At 43.0% G+C, this 18,091-nt stretch overlaps 2 protein-coding genes across 2 annotated transcripts in view; both read left to right on the forward strand.

Annotated features, from left to right (window-relative positions):
* The first annotated feature begins 256 nt into the window (after window positions 1-256).
* Window positions 257-2,107, forward strand: LOC140895320 (uncharacterized). Its single transcript, XM_073304762.2, has 2 exons — window positions 257-930; window positions 1,519-2,107. The coding sequence occupies exons 1-2, from the start codon at window positions 354-356 to the stop codon at window positions 2,037-2,039; spliced, it is 1,098 nt and encodes a 365-aa protein (XP_073160863.1). The 5' UTR covers window positions 257-353; the 3' UTR covers window positions 2,040-2,107.
* Window positions 2,108-12,560: 10,453 nt separating this feature from the next.
* LOC140895790 (aldehyde oxidase 1) overlaps window positions 12,561-18,091 on the forward strand; it is a 76,310-nt gene continuing 70,779 nt past the window's right edge. Inside the window, exons 1-2 of the mRNA XM_073306342.2 lie at window positions 12,561-12,662; window positions 15,085-15,142. Coding sequence (XP_073162443.1) covers window positions 12,597-12,662; window positions 15,085-15,142 — 124 coding nt within the window. The 5' untranslated portion in view covers window positions 12,561-12,596. The remainder of the gene's footprint in view (window positions 12,663-15,084; window positions 15,143-18,091) is intronic.

Consider the following 18,091-nt stretch of genomic DNA (forward strand, 5'->3'; position numbering starts at 1 on the left):
CTGGTCTACACTAGGACTTTAGGTCGAATTTAGCAGCGTTAAATCGATGTAAACCTGCACCCGTCCACACAATGAAGCCCTTTATTTCGACTTAAAGGGCTCTTAAAATCGATTTCCTTACTCCACCCCTGACAAGTGGATTAGCGCTTAAATTGACATTGCTGGCTCGAATTTGGGGTACTGTGGACACAATTCGATGGTATTGGCCTTTGGGAGCTATCCCAGAGTGCTCCATTATGACCGCTCTGGATAGCACTCTCAACTCAGATGCACTGGCCAGGTAGACAGGAAAAGAACCGCGAACTTTTGAATCTCATTTCCTGTTTGGCCAGCGTGGCAAGCTGCAGGTGACCATGCAGAGCTCATCAGCACAGGTGACCATGATGGAGTCCCAGAATCGCAAAAGAGCTCCAGCATGGACCGAACGGGAGGTACGGGATCTGATCGCTGTTTGGGGAGAGGAATCCGTGCTATCAGAACTCCGTTCCAGTTTTCGAAATGCCAAAACCTTTGTGAAAATCTCCCAGGGCATGAAGGACAGAGGCCATAACAGGGACCCGAAGCAGTGCCGCGTGAAACTGAAGGAGCTGAGGCAAGCCTACCAGAAAACCAGAGAGGCGAACAGCCGCTCTGGGTCAGAGCCCCAAACATGCCGCTTCTATGATGAGCTGCATGCCATTTTAGGGGGTTCAGCCACCACTACCCCAGCCGTGTTGTTTGACTCCTTCAATGGAGATGGAGGCAATACGGAAGCAGGTTTTGGGGACGAAGAAGATGATGAGGAGGTTGTAGATAGCTCACAGCAAGCAAGCGGAGAAACCGGTTTTCCCGACAGCCAGGAACTGTTTCTCACCCTAGACCTGGAGCCAGTACCCCCCGAACCCATCCAAGGCTGCCTCCTGGACCCAGCAGGCGGAGAAGGGACCTCTGGTGAGTGTACCTTTTAAAATGCTATACATGGTTTAAAAGCAAGCATGTGAAAGGATTACTTTGCCCTGGCATTTGCGGTTCTCCTAGATGTAGTCCTAAAGCCTTTGCAAAAGGTTTCTGGGGAGGGCAGCCTTATTGCATCCTTCATGGTAGGACACTTTACCACTCCAGGCCAGTAACACGTACTCGGGAATCATTGTAGAACAAAGCATTGCAGTGTATGTTTGCTGGCATTCAAACAACATCCGTTCTTTATCTCTCTGTGTTATCCTCAGGAGAGTGAGATATAATTCATGGTCACCTGGTTGAAATAGAGTGCTTTTCTTCAGGAGACACTCAGAGGAGCCCATTCCTGCTGGGCTGTTTGCCTGTGGCTAAACAGAAATGTTCCTCGCTGTTAGCCACAGGGAGGGGGGAAGGTTGAGGGGGTAGTCACGCGGTGGGAGGAGGCAAAATGCGACCTTGTAACGAAAGCACATGTGCTATGTATGTAATGTTAACAGCAAGGTTTACCCTGAAAGAGTGTAGCCACTGTTTTATAAAATGTGTCTTTTTAAATATCGCTGTCCCTTTTTTTTTCTCCACCAGCTGCATGTGTTTCAATGATCACAGGATCTTCTCCTTCCCAGAGGCTAGTGAAGCTTAGAAAGAAAAAAAAACGCACTCGCGATGAAATGTTCTCCGAGCTCATGCTGTCCTCCCACACTGACAGAGCACAGATGAATGCGTGGAGGCAAATAATGTCAGAGTGCAGGAAAGCACAAAATGACCGGGAGGAGAGGTGGCGGGCTGAAGAGAGTAAGTGGCGGGCTGAAGACAGGGCTGAAGCTCAAATGTGGCGGCAGCGTGATGAGAGGAGGCAGGATTCAATGCTGAGGCTGCTGCAGGACCAAACCAGTATGCTCCAGTGTATGGTTGAGCTGCAGCAAAGGCAGCTGGAGCACAGACTGCCACTGCAGCCCCTCTGTAACCAACCGCCCTCCTCCCCAAGTTCCATAGCCTCCACACCCAGACGCCCAAGAACGTGGTGGGGGGGGCTCCGGCCAACCAGCCACTCCACCACAGAGGATTGCCCAAAAAAAAGAAGGCTGTCATTCAATAAATTTTAAAGTTGTAAACTTTTAAAGTGCTGTGCTTAAAGTGCTGTGTGGCATTTTCCTTCCCTCCTCCACCACCCCTCCTGGGGTACCTTGGTAGTCATCCCCCTATTTGTGTGATGAATGAATAAAGAATGCATGAATGTGAAGCAACAATGACTTTATTGCCTCTGCAAGCGGTGATTGAAGGGAGGAGGGGCGGGTGGTTAGCTTACAGGGAAGTAGAGTGAACCAAGGGGCGGAGGGTTTCATCAAGGAGAAACAAACAGAACTTTCACACCGTAGCCTGGCCAGTCATGAAACTGGTTTTCAAAGCTTCTCTGATGCGTACCGTGCCCTCCTGTGCTCTTCTAACTGCCCTGGTGTCTGGCTGCGCGTAACCAGCAGCCAGGAGATTTGCCTCAACCTCCCACCCCGCCATAAACGTCTCCCCCCTTACTCTCACAGATATTGTGGAGCACACAGCAAGCAGTAATAACAGTGGGAATATTGGTTTCGCTGAGGTCTAAGCGAGTCAGTAAACTGCGCCAGCGTGCCTTTAAACGTCCAAATGCACATTCTACCACCATTCGGCACTTGCTCAGCCTGTAGTTGAACAGCTCCTGACTACTGTCCAGGCTGCCTGTGTACGGCTTCATGAGCCATGGCATTAAGGGGTAGGCTGGGTCCCCAAGGATACATATAGGCATTTCAACATCCCCAACAGTTATTTTCTGGTCTGGGAATAAAGTCCCTTCCTGCAGCTTTTGAAACAGACCAGAGTTCCTGAAGATGGGAGCATCATGCACCTTTCCCGGCCATCCCACGTTGATGTTGGTGAAACGTCCCTTGTGATCCACCAGAGCTTGCAGCACTATCGAAAAGTACCCCTTGCGGTTTATGTACTCGGCGGCTTGGTGCTCTGGTGCCAAGATAGGGATATGGGTTCCGTCTATAGCCCCACCACAGTTAGGGAATCCCATTGCATCAAAGCCATCCACTATGACCTGCACATTTCCCAGGGTCACTACCCTTGATATCAGCAGATCTTTGATTGCGTGGGCTACTTGCATCACAGCAGCCCCCACAGTAGATTTGCCCACTCCAAATTGATTCCCAACTGACCGGTAGCTGTCTGGCGTTGCAAGCTTCCACAGGGCTATCGCCACTCGCTTCTCAACTGTGAGGGCTGCTCTCATCTTGGTATTCATGCGCCTCAGGGCAGGGGAAAGCAAGTCACAAAGTTCCATGAAAGTGCCCTTACGCATGCGAAAGTTTCGCAGCCACTGGGAATCGTCCCAGACCTGCAACACTATGCGGTCCCACCAGTCTGTGCTTGTTTCCCGAGCCCAGAATCGGCGTTCCACAGCATGAACCTGCCCCATTAGCACCATGATTGGCAGGGCCCATGCTTTCAGAGAAATCTGTGTCCATGTCCTGATCACTCACGTGACCGCGCTGACGTCGCCTCCTCGCCCGGTATCGCTTTGCCAGGTTCTGGAGCTGCATATACTGCTGGATAATGCTGCGTGTGGTGTTTAATGTGCTCCTAATTGCCAAAGTGAGCTGAGCGGCCTCCATGCTTGCCTTGGTATGGTGTCCGCACAGAAAAAAGGCGCGGAACGATTGTCTGCCGTTGCTCTGACGGAGGGAGGGGCGACTGACGACACGGCTTACAGGGTTGGCTTCAGGGAGCTAAAATCAACAAAGGGGGTGTCTTTACATCAAGGAGTATTTCAGGCAGGACTTCACGGAGGGTTCCAATAAGAAATGGTGCACCTAAGTTATCGTTCTTATTGGAACAAGGAGGTTAGCCTGGCCTCTGATTGATACATGGCTACATTTACCTCGCTGCACCTTCTCTGTGAGTGACTGCAGTGTGACCTAGAGGAATGAGTCCCCTAGACAGGGGAGGAGGCAAATGAGTACAAAACAAATCTGGTCTATTTCTTGTTTTGACCCACTCCATCTATCTTTTACATCTTTGGCTGGCAGCAGACGGTGCAGAAGGACTGCATGCCATCCACATCTCATGGCTGCTCGGCAGAAGATGGTACAGTACGACTGCTAGCCATCCTCATCTCTTGCCTGCCTGGCAGAAGATGGTACAATACGACTACTAGCAATCCACATCTCATGGCTGCTCGGCAGAAGATGGTACAGTACGACTGCTAGCAGTCCGTATCGCCTGCCCGCTCACCATAAGACGGTTCAATAGGACTGACTGCAGGACTAAAGAGAATGACCTGGTCAAGTCACTCCAAATTTAGTCCCTGCGCCCATGTCTGCCCAGGCGCTCCCAGCCGACGTGGCCAGGAGCACCTCGGACACGACGAGGACGACTACCAGTCGTATTGCACCGTCTGCTGCCACAAGGCAAGGGGTTGCTGCTACTGTGCAGCAAAGCCGTACCACGTCTGCCAGCTCCCAGGAGACATAGGGTGACGGTTACTTGAGCGGGCTCCATGCTTGCCGTGGTATGGCGTCTGCACAGGTAACTCAGGAAAAAAGGCGCGAAACGATTGTCTGCCCTTGCTTTCACGGAGGGAGGGAGGGAACGGGGGCCTGACGATACGTACCCAGAACCACCCGCGACAATGTTTTAGCCCCATCAGAGTGCTCCATTGTGACTGCTCTGGACAGCACTCTCAGATACCCGATTGTTTGCCATTGCTCTGACGCCGGGAGGGGTGACTGAGGACACGGCTTACAGGGTTGGCTTCAGGGAGCTAAAATCAACAAAGGGGGTGTCTTTACATCTAGGAGTATTTCAGGCAGGACTTCACGGAGGGTTCCAATAAGAAATGGTGCACCTAAGTTATCGTTCTTATTGGAACAAGAAGGTTAGCCTGGCCTCTGATTGATACATGGCTAGATTTACCTCGCTGCACCTTCTCTGTGAGTGACTGCAGTGTGACCTAGAAGAATGAGTCCCCTAGACAGGAGAGGGGGGGAAGCAAATGAGTACAAAACAAATCTGGTCTATTTCTTGTTTTGATCCACTCCATCTATCTTTTACATCTTTGGCTGGCAGCAGACGGTGCAGAAGGACTGCATGCCATCCACATCTCATGGCTGCTCGGCAGAAGATGGTACAGTACGACTGCTAGCAGTCCGTATCGCCTGCCCGCTCACCATAAGACGGTTCAATAGGACTGACTGCAGGACTAAAGAGAATGACCTGGTCAAGTCACTCCAAATTTAGTCCCTGCGCCCATGTCTGCCCAGGCGCTCCCAGCCGACGTGGCCAGGAGCACCTCGGACATGACGATGACGGCTACCAGTCGTACTGTACCGTCTGCTGCCACAAGGCAAGGGGTTGCTGCTACTGTGTAGCAATGCCGTACCACGTCTGCCAGCACCCAGGAGACATAGGGTGACGGTTACTTGAGCGGGCTCCATGCTTGCCGTGGTATGGCGTCTGCACAGGTAACTCAGGAAAAAAGGCGCGAAACGATTGTCTGCCCTTGCTTTCACGGAGGGAGGGAGGGAACGGGGGCCTGACGATATGTACCCAGAACCACCCGCGACAATGTTTTAGCCCCATCAGGCATTGGGATCTCAACCCAGAATTCCAATGGGCAGCGGAGACTGCGGGAACTGTGGGATAGCTACCCACAGTGCAACGCTCCGGAAGTCGACTCTAGCCTCCGTACTGTGGAAGCGCTCCGCCGAGTTAATGCACTTAATGCACTTAGAGCATTTTCTGTGGGGACACACACACTCGAATATATAAAACCGATTTCTAAAAAACCGACTTCTATAAATTTGACCTTATTCCGTAGTGTAGACATACCCTAAGAGGGAGACTTCGTTATACTTAACAGTGTCAGTTCCGTGGCACCACCAGCCGTCCAAACAATCTCCTCTGGGTTATGCCAGTCATCACTTTGTCTTGCAGGTTAATAATAGGTGTACCTCAGTTCCTGAGCTGCTTTGATTCATTCCCCTGTAGTGTCCAGCCCCTTCTCTACTGGACACTCACAGAAGTACCAGGTCTGCTGTCTCCAGAGGAACAGAGTACACCAGTTTGTATGATTCAGCTCAGGATCAGCAACTTGTTTAATACCACAGCAATTAGATATATTTATAGTGTAATCAACAATTAGTTTATTATCAAAGATTCAAGAGATAGTGAATAAGGTTACATATAAAACAAAATTATAACATGTTTTCTAGAGACTAAACAACAGGCTAAGCTCCTATTCAAAGAAATTTTATCTCACCCAAAATCTTTTTCAGTGTTTTCTATCAAGGCAGGCAGAGATCCCATTTTCATGAATGTAAACGTGCTGTACATTCACTTCCTAGGTGCAGGATAAAGGCGTGCTTTTTGCCTTCTACTATATCCCCACAATTCATTATCTATACTCAGGTTTCAGAGTAGCAGCCGTGTTAGTCTGTATTCGCAAAAAGAAAAGGAGTACTTGTGGCACCTTAGAGACGAACAAATTTATTTGAGAATAAGCTTTCGTAAGCTACAGCATCCGATGAAGTGAGCTGTGGCTCACGAAAGCTTATGCTCAAATAAATTTATTAGTCTCTAAGGTGCCACAAGTACTCCTTTTCTTTTTATCTATACTCAGAGACAGTAAAACCCTCCATCCATTTCTCCCTGTGAGCTCATGCTCCTCTGGGACACAGAGGAAGAAAGATCATATTTGAGAGCTCCCCTTGTTATTGGCAGCCCATCAGCAGAGAGAGAGAGAGAGAAAGGAAAAAGGCCAAAGAAGTTGAGACAAGAAGGGAAGAGAAAACTGAGATCAAATGGAAAAGAAGTATGGGGGGAAAGTATATTGTAAGGCTAATATTGCTGTCAGTCAGCTGAACTTACCTAAACATACTCATTCTTAATATTGTATCATTTTACACAACAGATTCTACTCTGCTGAAATTCCCATGATCAAAGAGCGGGCTGTTTTCCCTCCTGAGACATGAGATGTCTGAATGTTAAAGAAGCTGGTGTAGATTGTAGAACCAGTGTCTGCTATTAATTGTTTGAGTGGCGAGCACTACACACTACATTCGAGCCCTTTTCAGCAGCACACACTATCATGATAACCTCCTGACCAACGTGATTTTTGATTATTAGAACACTCTTAGTTGAACTAGAACAGTGAGTTTGGTTTCTTTCTAAAATGTTTAACTCATGTTACAAGCCCTGCATGAGGCTGAGGGCAGAATTCTGTCTTTACTGTGTAGAGCTTTTTACTTTAAAAATAAAAACGATCCTCTACCCCAAACAGAAACTCATGGTGTTTTGCATAATATTAGAACACTTTTAAAATATGTTTAATCATGTAAAATAGTATGATTACTAAATAAGGCCCAATTCCACAGACTTACACACATGCTTTACTTCACACATGCACATAAATCTTTGCAGAGTAAGGGTCTAACCTTTTAATGGTATGTTTTACTCACAGCACAACAGTTCCTTTCTTTAGGGACTTTACAATAAGATCATTGATCCTCATACCATTACATGGCCTTGTCTTACACTCTGGATGCATAACTAGGGGCCAGCTGCCCTGAGTATGATCTCATCTAAGACACTAGGTATGTACTCAGGGTGGCTAGCCTATCACTCCACAGTGGCTATACTTCTATTTTTAATACATTAGCTCAATCAGAGTTAACATGGGTATATCTCCTCAAGTTGTAAATTATCCTTCCAGCTCCAGTGTAGACATACCTTAACTGTAGACAAACATCTCACTGCAGATTCCCCAGTGGTAGATGTTTGTCTAACTGTAATAACTTGAACTTTGAAACAGGCACAGAGAAACTTTTCCTCCTATAATCTCAATATTTGACCCTTGGAATGGAAGTCAGAGAGAGAATCAATAAAAAAAATAGATCAAAATAAAAATCAAAGTCTCTGTCAGGCACTTAAACATAAAGGAAATGAACAAAATCAAACTCCATTTAAGTCAATGGAGTTATAACAGATTAATTTGATACAAAAAATAATATTTATTTACAACACTGACAGACTATTATCATATAGGGAACAATCTGTGCGCATAGGTACTATAAGACAATATTGCAGACATTCATTGTGAGGTTTTTTTCATGGATACACTTAGTCCACCGTTATAGTAGCTTATGCAACTATCCCGTATTCTTCATTTTTTTGTCATCTACTGGCATTGGTCCAATAAAATATGAGTTTTCTTGTTTTTAAATATTGAGCATCTGCTTAAGAATGTTCTGAATCACATATGTTACAAATCAAAATATACAAATGAAAAACAGCAATTGGCCCTGCATTAGGATGCAAGATGTACAGGGCTTCAGTGGTAAGAAGGTCCATTCCTCCTTCTCCAGTCTTTCCAATACACATCTGTATTTGTGTATAATTATATCAAAAGGAATTGCTTTCATTTCATTCTGCATTCATTTGCCCCTGGGCTGAGTCAGCTATCAATCAGAATCTTGGTGCTGTTGTGTTGTAAAAATAAGTTTTCTGTACAGAGCTATACTGTTAACTAATGGCAGGTTTCAGAATAGCACCGTGTTAGTCTGTATTCGCAAAAAGAAAAGGAGTACTTGTGGCACCTTAGAGACTAACCAATTTATTTGAGCATAAGCTTTCGTGAGCTACAGCTCACTTCATCGGATGCATTCAGCTGTAGCTCACAAAAGCTTATGCTCAAATAAATTTGGTTGTTAGTCTCTAAGGTGCCACAAGTACTCCTTTTCTTTTTACTGTTAAACCAAGCTGTAACTATTGCTAATTTAGTTAACTTCATTGGTTATAATACTATCATTGTTCAAATCTACAGTGCAGAACTGCCCCATTAAATGCCGTCCACTTAACTTTTAGAATCACAAGTTAAAAATCATTCTGCTATACTGTACTTCACATTGGCAAATACGTGTTACAGTTGTAATCTGTTTCTTTTTGAATAAATGCTGTTGTAGTGCATTGCAAAGAACTGCTATTTGCTAAAGATATTGAGATCTGGGTGTTTTAGCTGGAGTTCTGGAACTGAAACTCTCTGTGCAGCTTTTTTGTGGTTTTTGTCAGCTTTGTGCTAGTATTGTATCAATAAAAATATTATTTATTTTATTCTGGTCTATCATCAGTCTATAAATGTCTGATGATATTCTGCTCTTGGTTATGTCTGTAAAAATCTGGAATGACTCCACTGAAGTCATTTAGAATTACTTCAGATTTACATAGTTGAAACTAAGAACAGGAGTTTGCCCTTTTTCTCCCAAGGATGAGTTAGCTGCTTTTGCTGTTGATGATGTTTTGAAGATAGATTGTTTTTGAGCATCAGCTCATCAGTCTAAGAAGATTCCTCTACATCCAACTCAGGCTTAGTTTGGGTCAACAAAAACCTTTTGATCTCATAATATTTGTGTATGAATAAGGGTAAAAGAGTTTTTATGTAAATCTTGGAATGTGGATAGCCTATTAATGGGAGGGAAGAGAAGGGAGAGGAGCACACACATGCTAATAAAATCTGAGTACTTTCAAGCTGCCACCATCTAGCATACTTTTCCAGATCTCCTCTTATTAACTGAACCTTGGGTTTATCTACCAAATTTAGTGCCAAAGTCCTGCTCCTGGGTTTTTATCACCTCAAACAGCTATTTAACCAGTACCAGTTAGCAATACATTTAATTAAGTAATGGTTCTGTATCCTATATTTTTTTCTTATATTGATGGCTACCATTCTTAAACGTGTTCTTTCATACTGTGTCCAGAGTCTGGCTTCTTGAAGGTGCTTTTTTTTTTTTTAATGGGAAATTATGCTGACAGCTGACCATTCTCTCTTGTTCAGACTCAATCAACTATACATGCTGTCATGTGATTGAGGAATTGTAGATTCATATTGGTGGAGACTGGGATTTAATAATCAGGATGTATTCACAAATCCCTAACCTGCTGTGTATCCTAAGGGATGGACTTCCCTTTTTATACACTTAAGCCAAGTGTGGTGAAAGTACCACATCAAGAATTGGTGACATTTTTCCTTGACTGAGGCTTTTGCAATCTGTCTCACAGGAACTAGGTATAGGTTTCGGCTAGATGGCTGTGGATCCTGCACTGTGATTATATCAAGACATGAACCAATTACCAAGAAGATACAGTATCCTTTATAAACTCTTCAAAATAGACATGGTCTGAGCCACAAATCCAAGGTCGAGAGTCAAATCCAAGGTTCCCCAAATGTGGGGGCGTTCAGTTTAGAGAAAAGGGATTAGAATTTCAAATTAAAGCTATTATTTTCTCTTTCTGCTCAGATACAAAAACGAATATTGTTATATTTGCATACAGAATTTGATCAAGGACAAAATGTATCTGTCTTCACTTGGACACACCGCGTTTAGCAGTGAGGATGGCATAATTTCACCCTTCCCTTTTAGTTTGTGCTGATGCATGGGAAGGAAAGAATCAAACTTGACTTTCAGAGCCCATGTTGAGTTTTCAAGGCTGGCACGTAGAAAAAGACATCTTTTTACTTGTAAATTGATCACATTTGGTATAGAGTCATTTAAACACAACAATTAAGTAACCTCATGATATTTTACATGAATTTTTCACAATGAAACAATACTTCATAATTTAGAAAATTAAATGTTTTGTGCCAAGAGACAGAAGCAGCCTGCTTCTGTCCTTTCTTCTTTCCAGGTATTTCTCTTTTATACAACAGTAGCAGTTAAAGATTCAATATTATATTTTGAACTTCAGTAATCAAACAGGAAAACAGTGAAATCTCTGAACATAATTTTACAGAAAATAGTGTCCTTAATATTAAATGTCCCAGCCAATAAAATCAAGTGCCACATGAAATCAATTGGTGGTGGCTTTGGAGGAAAGACAGTAAAAGCTGCTCAGTTTGCAACTATAGCAGCATTGGCAGCAAACAGGTACATGTTTTATTTCAATTACTTTTTTCAAAAAAATAAAAATATTGTAATGAGTAAATTATAGATAAAATAAACATAGATAATAGGAAAATGCTTTGCTGATAAATCCAGACAGCCCTATCTTGATCTGCTATGTGAATTTATCTTGAGCACAATTCCCCTTGACTTTGGCTTCAATTGATTTCTAAAACTGTGCTTGAATTGTTGGGAGAAAATATTAGTATTGCGAACGGATGGGATCCATCTGACCCATGAGCTTGCTTGGGGGTTAGCTGCCCATGTCCCCATTGTGATTGCAATTTTTAAAAATCAGCTCTTCCATTTTCAACCTTTCTCTCTTTTTTTAACTTTTTCTCTCATGACTCAAACACTTCTTTAGCTTTTGAAAATGGTTTATTTATTTATTTATGCATATTTACACTGATGTCTCTATACGTGCTTTCATTTTGTCTGAGGTGGCAGTAAGGATGGGCTTGGTTGTATTCACCCACAGACAGCTAAGAACAGGTTACATAGTTTTTCCGCAAATGGTTTTGTGGGTAAGATGCTGGGCTGGGATTTGGATGCTGGCTCAGTCACAAACTTCTTATGGGATCTTTGGCAAGTCACTTAATCACACAGTTCCCCATCTGTGAAAATGAGGATAATATTCTCTTTATCTGTCTTTTCTGTTTAGATTGTAAGTTCTTTGGGGCAAGCACTGGCTCTTCCTCTGTGTTTATGCGATGCCTAGCAAAATGGAGTCCCTATCTCAACTGGAGCCTCTACAGTGCCTAGCACAATAATGCTGGGGCCTCTAGGGTGTACAGCAATATCAATAAATAATAAAAATAATTGGTGCTACCATAGTTAGAAATAATAATTAAGTAATGGTCTATATAGAGGAGTAATGTAATATAGAGGAGTTTCAGAGTAACAGCCGTGTTAGTCTGTATTCGCAAAAAGAAAAGGAGTACTTGTGGCACCTTAGAGACTAACCAATTTATTTGAGCATAAGCTTTCCTGATTTCATCTGTTGAAGTGAGCTGTAGCTCACGAAAGCTTATGCTCAAATAAATTGGTTAGTCTCTAAGGTGCCACAAGTCCTCCTTTTCTTTATATAGAGGAGTGTATCTTTTGTTTTTCTCTAATCTTACAATGATCTTATTTTGATAAATCATTCATTTTTAGGATTGGCCATTTCAGTTCCCTGCATTCTGGACCATGGTGATGGTATGTTAATGGGGGGGGGGGCGGCTGATGCCACCCTTTAATAACAGGTACGTGGGATGATGAACTAAGAGTTTGTAATACTATAAAATGCAAGTGGTTCCTTTAAATTCTGTGCCAGGATTTATGCAAGTTATTCCAGCAAAGAACCGGAGAACAGTAACGCTATTTGCTTTTCTTGGCGATAGTAACCACTGCCCTTGACTTTCCTGGCGGGGAACCAGTTTTGAAAGTGTTTGGAACAGGATGGGCTTTTTATCAGGGATTGCACCACGGGTGGGAGCTATCTATAGCTATGGGCCTGCTTATATCTATTAGTTACATTTGCGGATAGTCATAGCACCACCACCCCGACTTCTCATGTTACTGGCTTTGCCGCCCCCCTCTCGAGTTCACAGGTGGCCCAGCCCCCCGGCAAGGTCCATCGCTCGCTCGCTGGACTGCACAGCGCAGCTGGTTTGCGGGGACGGGACTTGTGATTCCCTGCGTCTCCCAATGTCTCTCCCCGCTGCAGGGGGAGCGGGGCCTGATAAGCTGATCTTCTATGTGAACGGGAGGAAGGTAAGCGAGGGGGTCACTGGTGACTGGACGGGACGAGAGGTGTTGGAGTGGCCTTTTGACCATTTCTCATGTGATGGCAACCCGACACACAGACCCAAGTTCCTCCGACTCCATGGGCAGTTCTCCACTCCCACTTCCCTTTCTCCTCTGCAGGGTCAGAACAGTAAACAGCCAATATAGCTCTAACGTAGCGATGTAATCGCCGCTTCCTCGGGAAGAAGCATGATACTGGGGGGTCGGGGAGATTGGTTAGGAGTTCCTGTGCTCTAAATGACAGGTTTCAAACAGCCGTGTTAGTCTGTATTCGCAAAAAGAAAAGGAGTACTTGTGGCACCTTAGAGACTAACCAATTTATTTGAGCATAAGCTTTCGTGAGCTACATGCATCCGATGAAGTGAGCTGTAGCTCACGAAAGCTCATGCTCAAATAAATTGGTTAGTCTCTAAGGTGCCACAAGTACTCCTTTTCTTTGTGCTCTAAATAGTTTCTTTAGCTGTCACTTCCACACAGATAGTGTTTTGCATACATTTTTTGTTTGCAATGAGCTTAAGGAGAACGGCAAATTAAGAGTGAAAGTTTGGAGTTAATTTCAGGTTCATATCAGGATCAGGAAGTTAAATATTTAACACAAATGCCTTGTGTATTTCTTTTATGCAGTTTGCCCCCTAAGATGCATTTTTTTCTCCCCATACATTTTTTGTCATGGCACTTTCTATGCACATCAGTGCTAGGTAAATTATTTTTCTTTTGTCTAAAATCTAGAGTGCCATGGAGCTGAAGAGTGTTCCACTCAGACTAGCATTGTACACCTTAAGTGGTGTGAAGTTTAGAAGAGTAGCTGTCATTGAGCTTTCTACCCCACCGAGCTTTTCAAAAAGCAGTGGGAGAACAATAACATTTCATCCCCAAACGAACATCCCAGAACCTCTCTAGGGCTGTTGTCAACCAGTGTTGAAGTGATGGTGTGTTCATTTGGGGGGCCACGGCAGACCTGCAGATCATGCACTTTCCTTCCTGCTGCCTGGTTTCTCACAAGATTCCTGTGGATGATGATGCCAGAGGAGGGAAGATTTTCAAAATCACAAAAGGGAGTTAGGCCTCCAGCCCTTCCTGGAACATCAGTGGCAGTTGGGTGCCAAACTCTCCTTTCATCCTTTGAAAATTTCCCTCAGAATTTCATGTGTGCAAAAAAAATTATTGAAAATTATATGTGTTTTTCTTGAAATATACATTTTCTTGACGGACAGTACAATGTGGAGAAGATAGGAAGGCAAATGTCAATAATGGAAATGCCAAAATATAGCAAAATATGATGAATGAAATGGAAGCTACTGGCCTAATAGAACGTTGATGTAATGGGAGTATAATTACTTAAACTGGCTATTGATTAAACACTACTTTAAGGTTTAGCTGATTCAAGATACTGGGATAAGGATTCTTCTAATCAGATAGGTATGTAGGAGTTTCTGGATGATGCTATTGCTCCAGATAGTTTAGTATTCCTCCTCTGTCAGAGACCATCACAGAATGAAGACTGCATTGAGTCAGTTTTATGCAGTGCTGGATGAAGAGGGTGACGTCTTCCTGACCTGCATAGTTTATTCCCTGATGCATAAAATCTGATTACCATTGTGTAACATTTTCTTGGCATGGATAGCTACAAATATTGTTAATGGTCATAGCATTCATTACAGCCATCCCATTTGAGAGTATGGTGGGGGATTATAATTTTGTAAAGCATTTGGATACTCTGTGAGATGAGTACAGTATACATCTGTGGGTAAAACTAGGAGGAATGGGATCCCTGGCACTGGCCTGGCTAGTCTGCCTTCCAGTGTTCATCATATTATGTTCAAATAATAATGAGGCTCTATAATCTGTCAAGAATATTGATTTCCTTATTACATTTCTGATCTGGCGGTATGCAGTAAACTCTTTTTGTGTTTGTATTTTTAATAATTGGTATCTGTAACCTTGCAGTAATACTTCCATGTTCATCTGCGCTGTGGAATAGTCTCTGCTCCCCTTCACTTCCAACAGGTCATCAGACTGTTCACAATTCTGAGAGTTCTCCAGCATGGTTTTGTATGTCTTTATAAGTATGAAGCATATGTGCATAGGCTGACATACAGTCCCATTCCTGGCCCCCTTTACCGTTAGAGGGGCTCAGGATGGATTCTTTTGATGTGGCATTCCTCCTATCACTAGGGTTGTTTTTATTAAAGATAAGCTGTCCTGACAGTTTATTTTTAGCAGTAGCACTATCTGACAAAAAACTTCCAAAGGAAGGAAAAATTCCCACCTATGGCCCTTAGCACATGCAGTTATGTTAAGTGGGGCTGGGAAGGCAGACTATTGGTTTGTGCCCTGAAGGATAAACCCTGAGTATTTTTGTAACAGCTTGTTTCCCTTCCTTCTGCAGATAGTAGAGAAGAATGCTGATCCTGAACAAATGCTGTTGTCTTACCTCCGAAAGAGACATATCCTTTCCTTGTTGATGCAGTTAGGGCACTATCCTGCAGACTTTATTCAGGAAAAACTCCCACTGATGATAATTAGAGCTTTGCCTGATTAAGGATGACAGGATTGGGCCCTGGAACTGTATAAAATTACTATATTAAGTTATGTATCTTTTTAAGAGACAAACACTCTTCAGTACTTGACTATATTTTAATGTTATGAACAATAGCAAACTCCATTGAACTGTAAAAATTAGCTTAATGTTAGCTCCAACTCAAAGGGATTGTAGTTCACTAGTCAGAACACATTGCTAAATCAGGCAATCTGGTTCTGTGCCAAGTTTTGCCACTGACTTGATGTGACACCTTGGGAATGTCGCTTACCCTTTTTGTGCTCATCTATTCCCATCTGTAAAATGAAGATATTAATACTTATCTGCCTCACAGAGATTAATTAGTGTTGTAAAGTGCTTTGACATCCTTGATAATATCGTGCACTTATATAGCACTTCTATCAAAACACAGGGATTTTGTAATAAATAAGGTAAAATGAGCCAAGCCTCATGGGTACTTGGAAGGGAGGCTAGAAGCTGTGGGAAATGGTGCATTAGACTATTAATTAATAGAAGATCCACTGTGAATTAGCAAGTAAGTGGGGGGAGTTGAAGCAATAAGGCAGATTCACAAACTGTATTTTACCCTTGTCAGATAATCTGTGATAATATTCTGTAATCTAGTTCTAAAAATAATGAAGCTTTAGTAATCTGATACCTGCTGTTAAATCCTTACTGAGAACCAGATTGCAGTCAGTATCTTTGTATGTGGATTATCTGTGTATTAGTGAAGTGTGAATATAGGATTTAATAAGTGTCACTTACTCTCTGAATTGAGCTGGTGCTTCAGAATGGTGGAAGAGAGCACTGTGCTTCTAGAAGTCCCATTTTTTAGATAATGTGCAAAACTGATGACCTGACCACTAGTGTCATTAGAACTCCAGTGGTGATAGGTTTCAGAGTGGTAGCTGTGTTAGTCTGAATCAGCAAAAAGAACAAGGAGTACTTGTGGCACCTTAGAGACTAACAAATTTATTTGAGCATAAGCTTTCATGGGCTAAAACCCACTTCATCAGATGCATGCAGTGGAAAATACAGTAGGAAGAAAGATATATATACACACAGAGAACATGAAAAAATAGGTGTTGCCATACACACTATAATGAGAGTGATCAATTAAGGTGAGCTATTATCAGCAGGAGAAAAAAACCTTTTGTAGTGATAATCAGGATGGCCCATTTCCAACAGTTGACAAGAAGGTGAGAATAACAGTAGGGGGGGAAATAAGCACGGGGAAGTAGTTTTTCTTTGTGTAATGACCCATCCACTCCCAGTCTTTATTCAAGCCTAATTTAATGGTGTCCAGTTTGCAAATTAATTCCAATTCAGCAGTCTCTCGCTGGAGTCTGTTTTTGAAGTTTTATTGTTGTAACATTGCGACTTTTAGGTCTGTAATCGAGTGACCAGGAGATTGAAGTGTTCTCCAACTGGTTTTTGAATGTTATAATTCTTGATGTCTGATTTGTGTCCATTTATTCTTTTACATAGAGACTGTCCGATTTGGCCAATGTACATGGCAGAGGGGCATTGCTGGCACATGATGGCATATATCACATTGGTAGATGTGCAGGTGAACGAGCCTCTGATAGTGTGATTAGGCCCTATGATGGTGTCCCCTGAATAGATATGTGGACAGAGTTGGCAACGGGCTTTGTTGCAAGGATAGGTTCCTGGGTTAGTGTTTTTGTTGTAGACATTACTTAGTAAGCTCCTAATTTTTAAGCACAGACAAAATCTCTTTAGTTTCATGCTGCTTGAGATCAATCTATGCATGTTCCTCAGTAGTCTTATATCTAAAAACAGAACTTTAGAATAGATGACAGCACATTCATATTTTGTGCTAATCATGGATTACAGCTCTGCTTGTTTTCATGATGAGCTTCCATCAAAGGCAGAAGTTCTTTACTTATACGTTGTAAGTGTAGCAGACAAAAGGGATCTAGATACGCTATATGTAAGCATAAATGTCTTGGTTTGTAGGAGGGACTCTACAAACCAAGATATAAATCCCCATAAATCATGGGAGAATCTTTCTTCCAACTCCATAACTTTTTAGACCAGAGGCCCTCAAGCACTTCACTAGTGTGGACCACATCTCAGTAGAGAGAGTGACTTGTGAACCATCTCCTCTCCCAGTTGTGATTGTGTGTCTCCCCTTCCAAAGTTTCATTCATGATCACATAACATCCCTGTGGCAAATAAAGAAATTGCTTCCATGGAAGAGTAAAATTGGGAAAATATCTGTGTAGTTTTAATTAAATTTATGAGCTGGAAACAAGGAGAGAGCCACCACCATGTGACCAGCTGGCTTCCACAGGCCACCAGGAAGTACTCCACACACCAAGCGGAGAACCTTTGTCAGACATTTTCTTGTATTGTTGGCTATTGGCAACATTTTTACCCTACTCTTTTCTAAAATCAGGACCAAAAATCCGTTATTATTTATCTGCCAATCCCCTGCTCAGTGCTATACAAGACAAATAGAAAGATGCTCCCTGCTATTAAATAGCCTAAGAGCCTTATTTCCAGAGGTAGCTAAGTCCCTGCAGCTCCCACTGACTTCAAGAGATGGGTGCTTAACACTTCTAAAAAATCAGACTCCAAGTAACACTGAGAAGAGTCACTGGGAAACCAAGAGGAAGTGCTGATTCAGATTTGAATCTTTTTATCACTCTTTTTTTCTGCAATGTTGGAATGAAGAAGATAACAGACTCACATGGGTTAGTGTCTGTGCCATTGTGGAGAAATATGGGATTTTAGTGGGTGGGAGCTGGCACTGAGATTAGGAGGCTGATCCATGCATAGTGGACAAGGTGAAAGAAGACACAAATATGTGACTAGAAATGAGAGACACAGG

The sequence above is a fragment of the Lepidochelys kempii genome, chromosome 11 (assembly GCF_965140285.1).
Source record: "Lepidochelys kempii isolate rLepKem1 chromosome 11, rLepKem1.hap1, whole genome shotgun sequence".
In the NCBI taxonomy this organism is placed as follows: Eukaryota; Metazoa; Chordata; order Testudines; family Cheloniidae; genus Lepidochelys; species Lepidochelys kempii.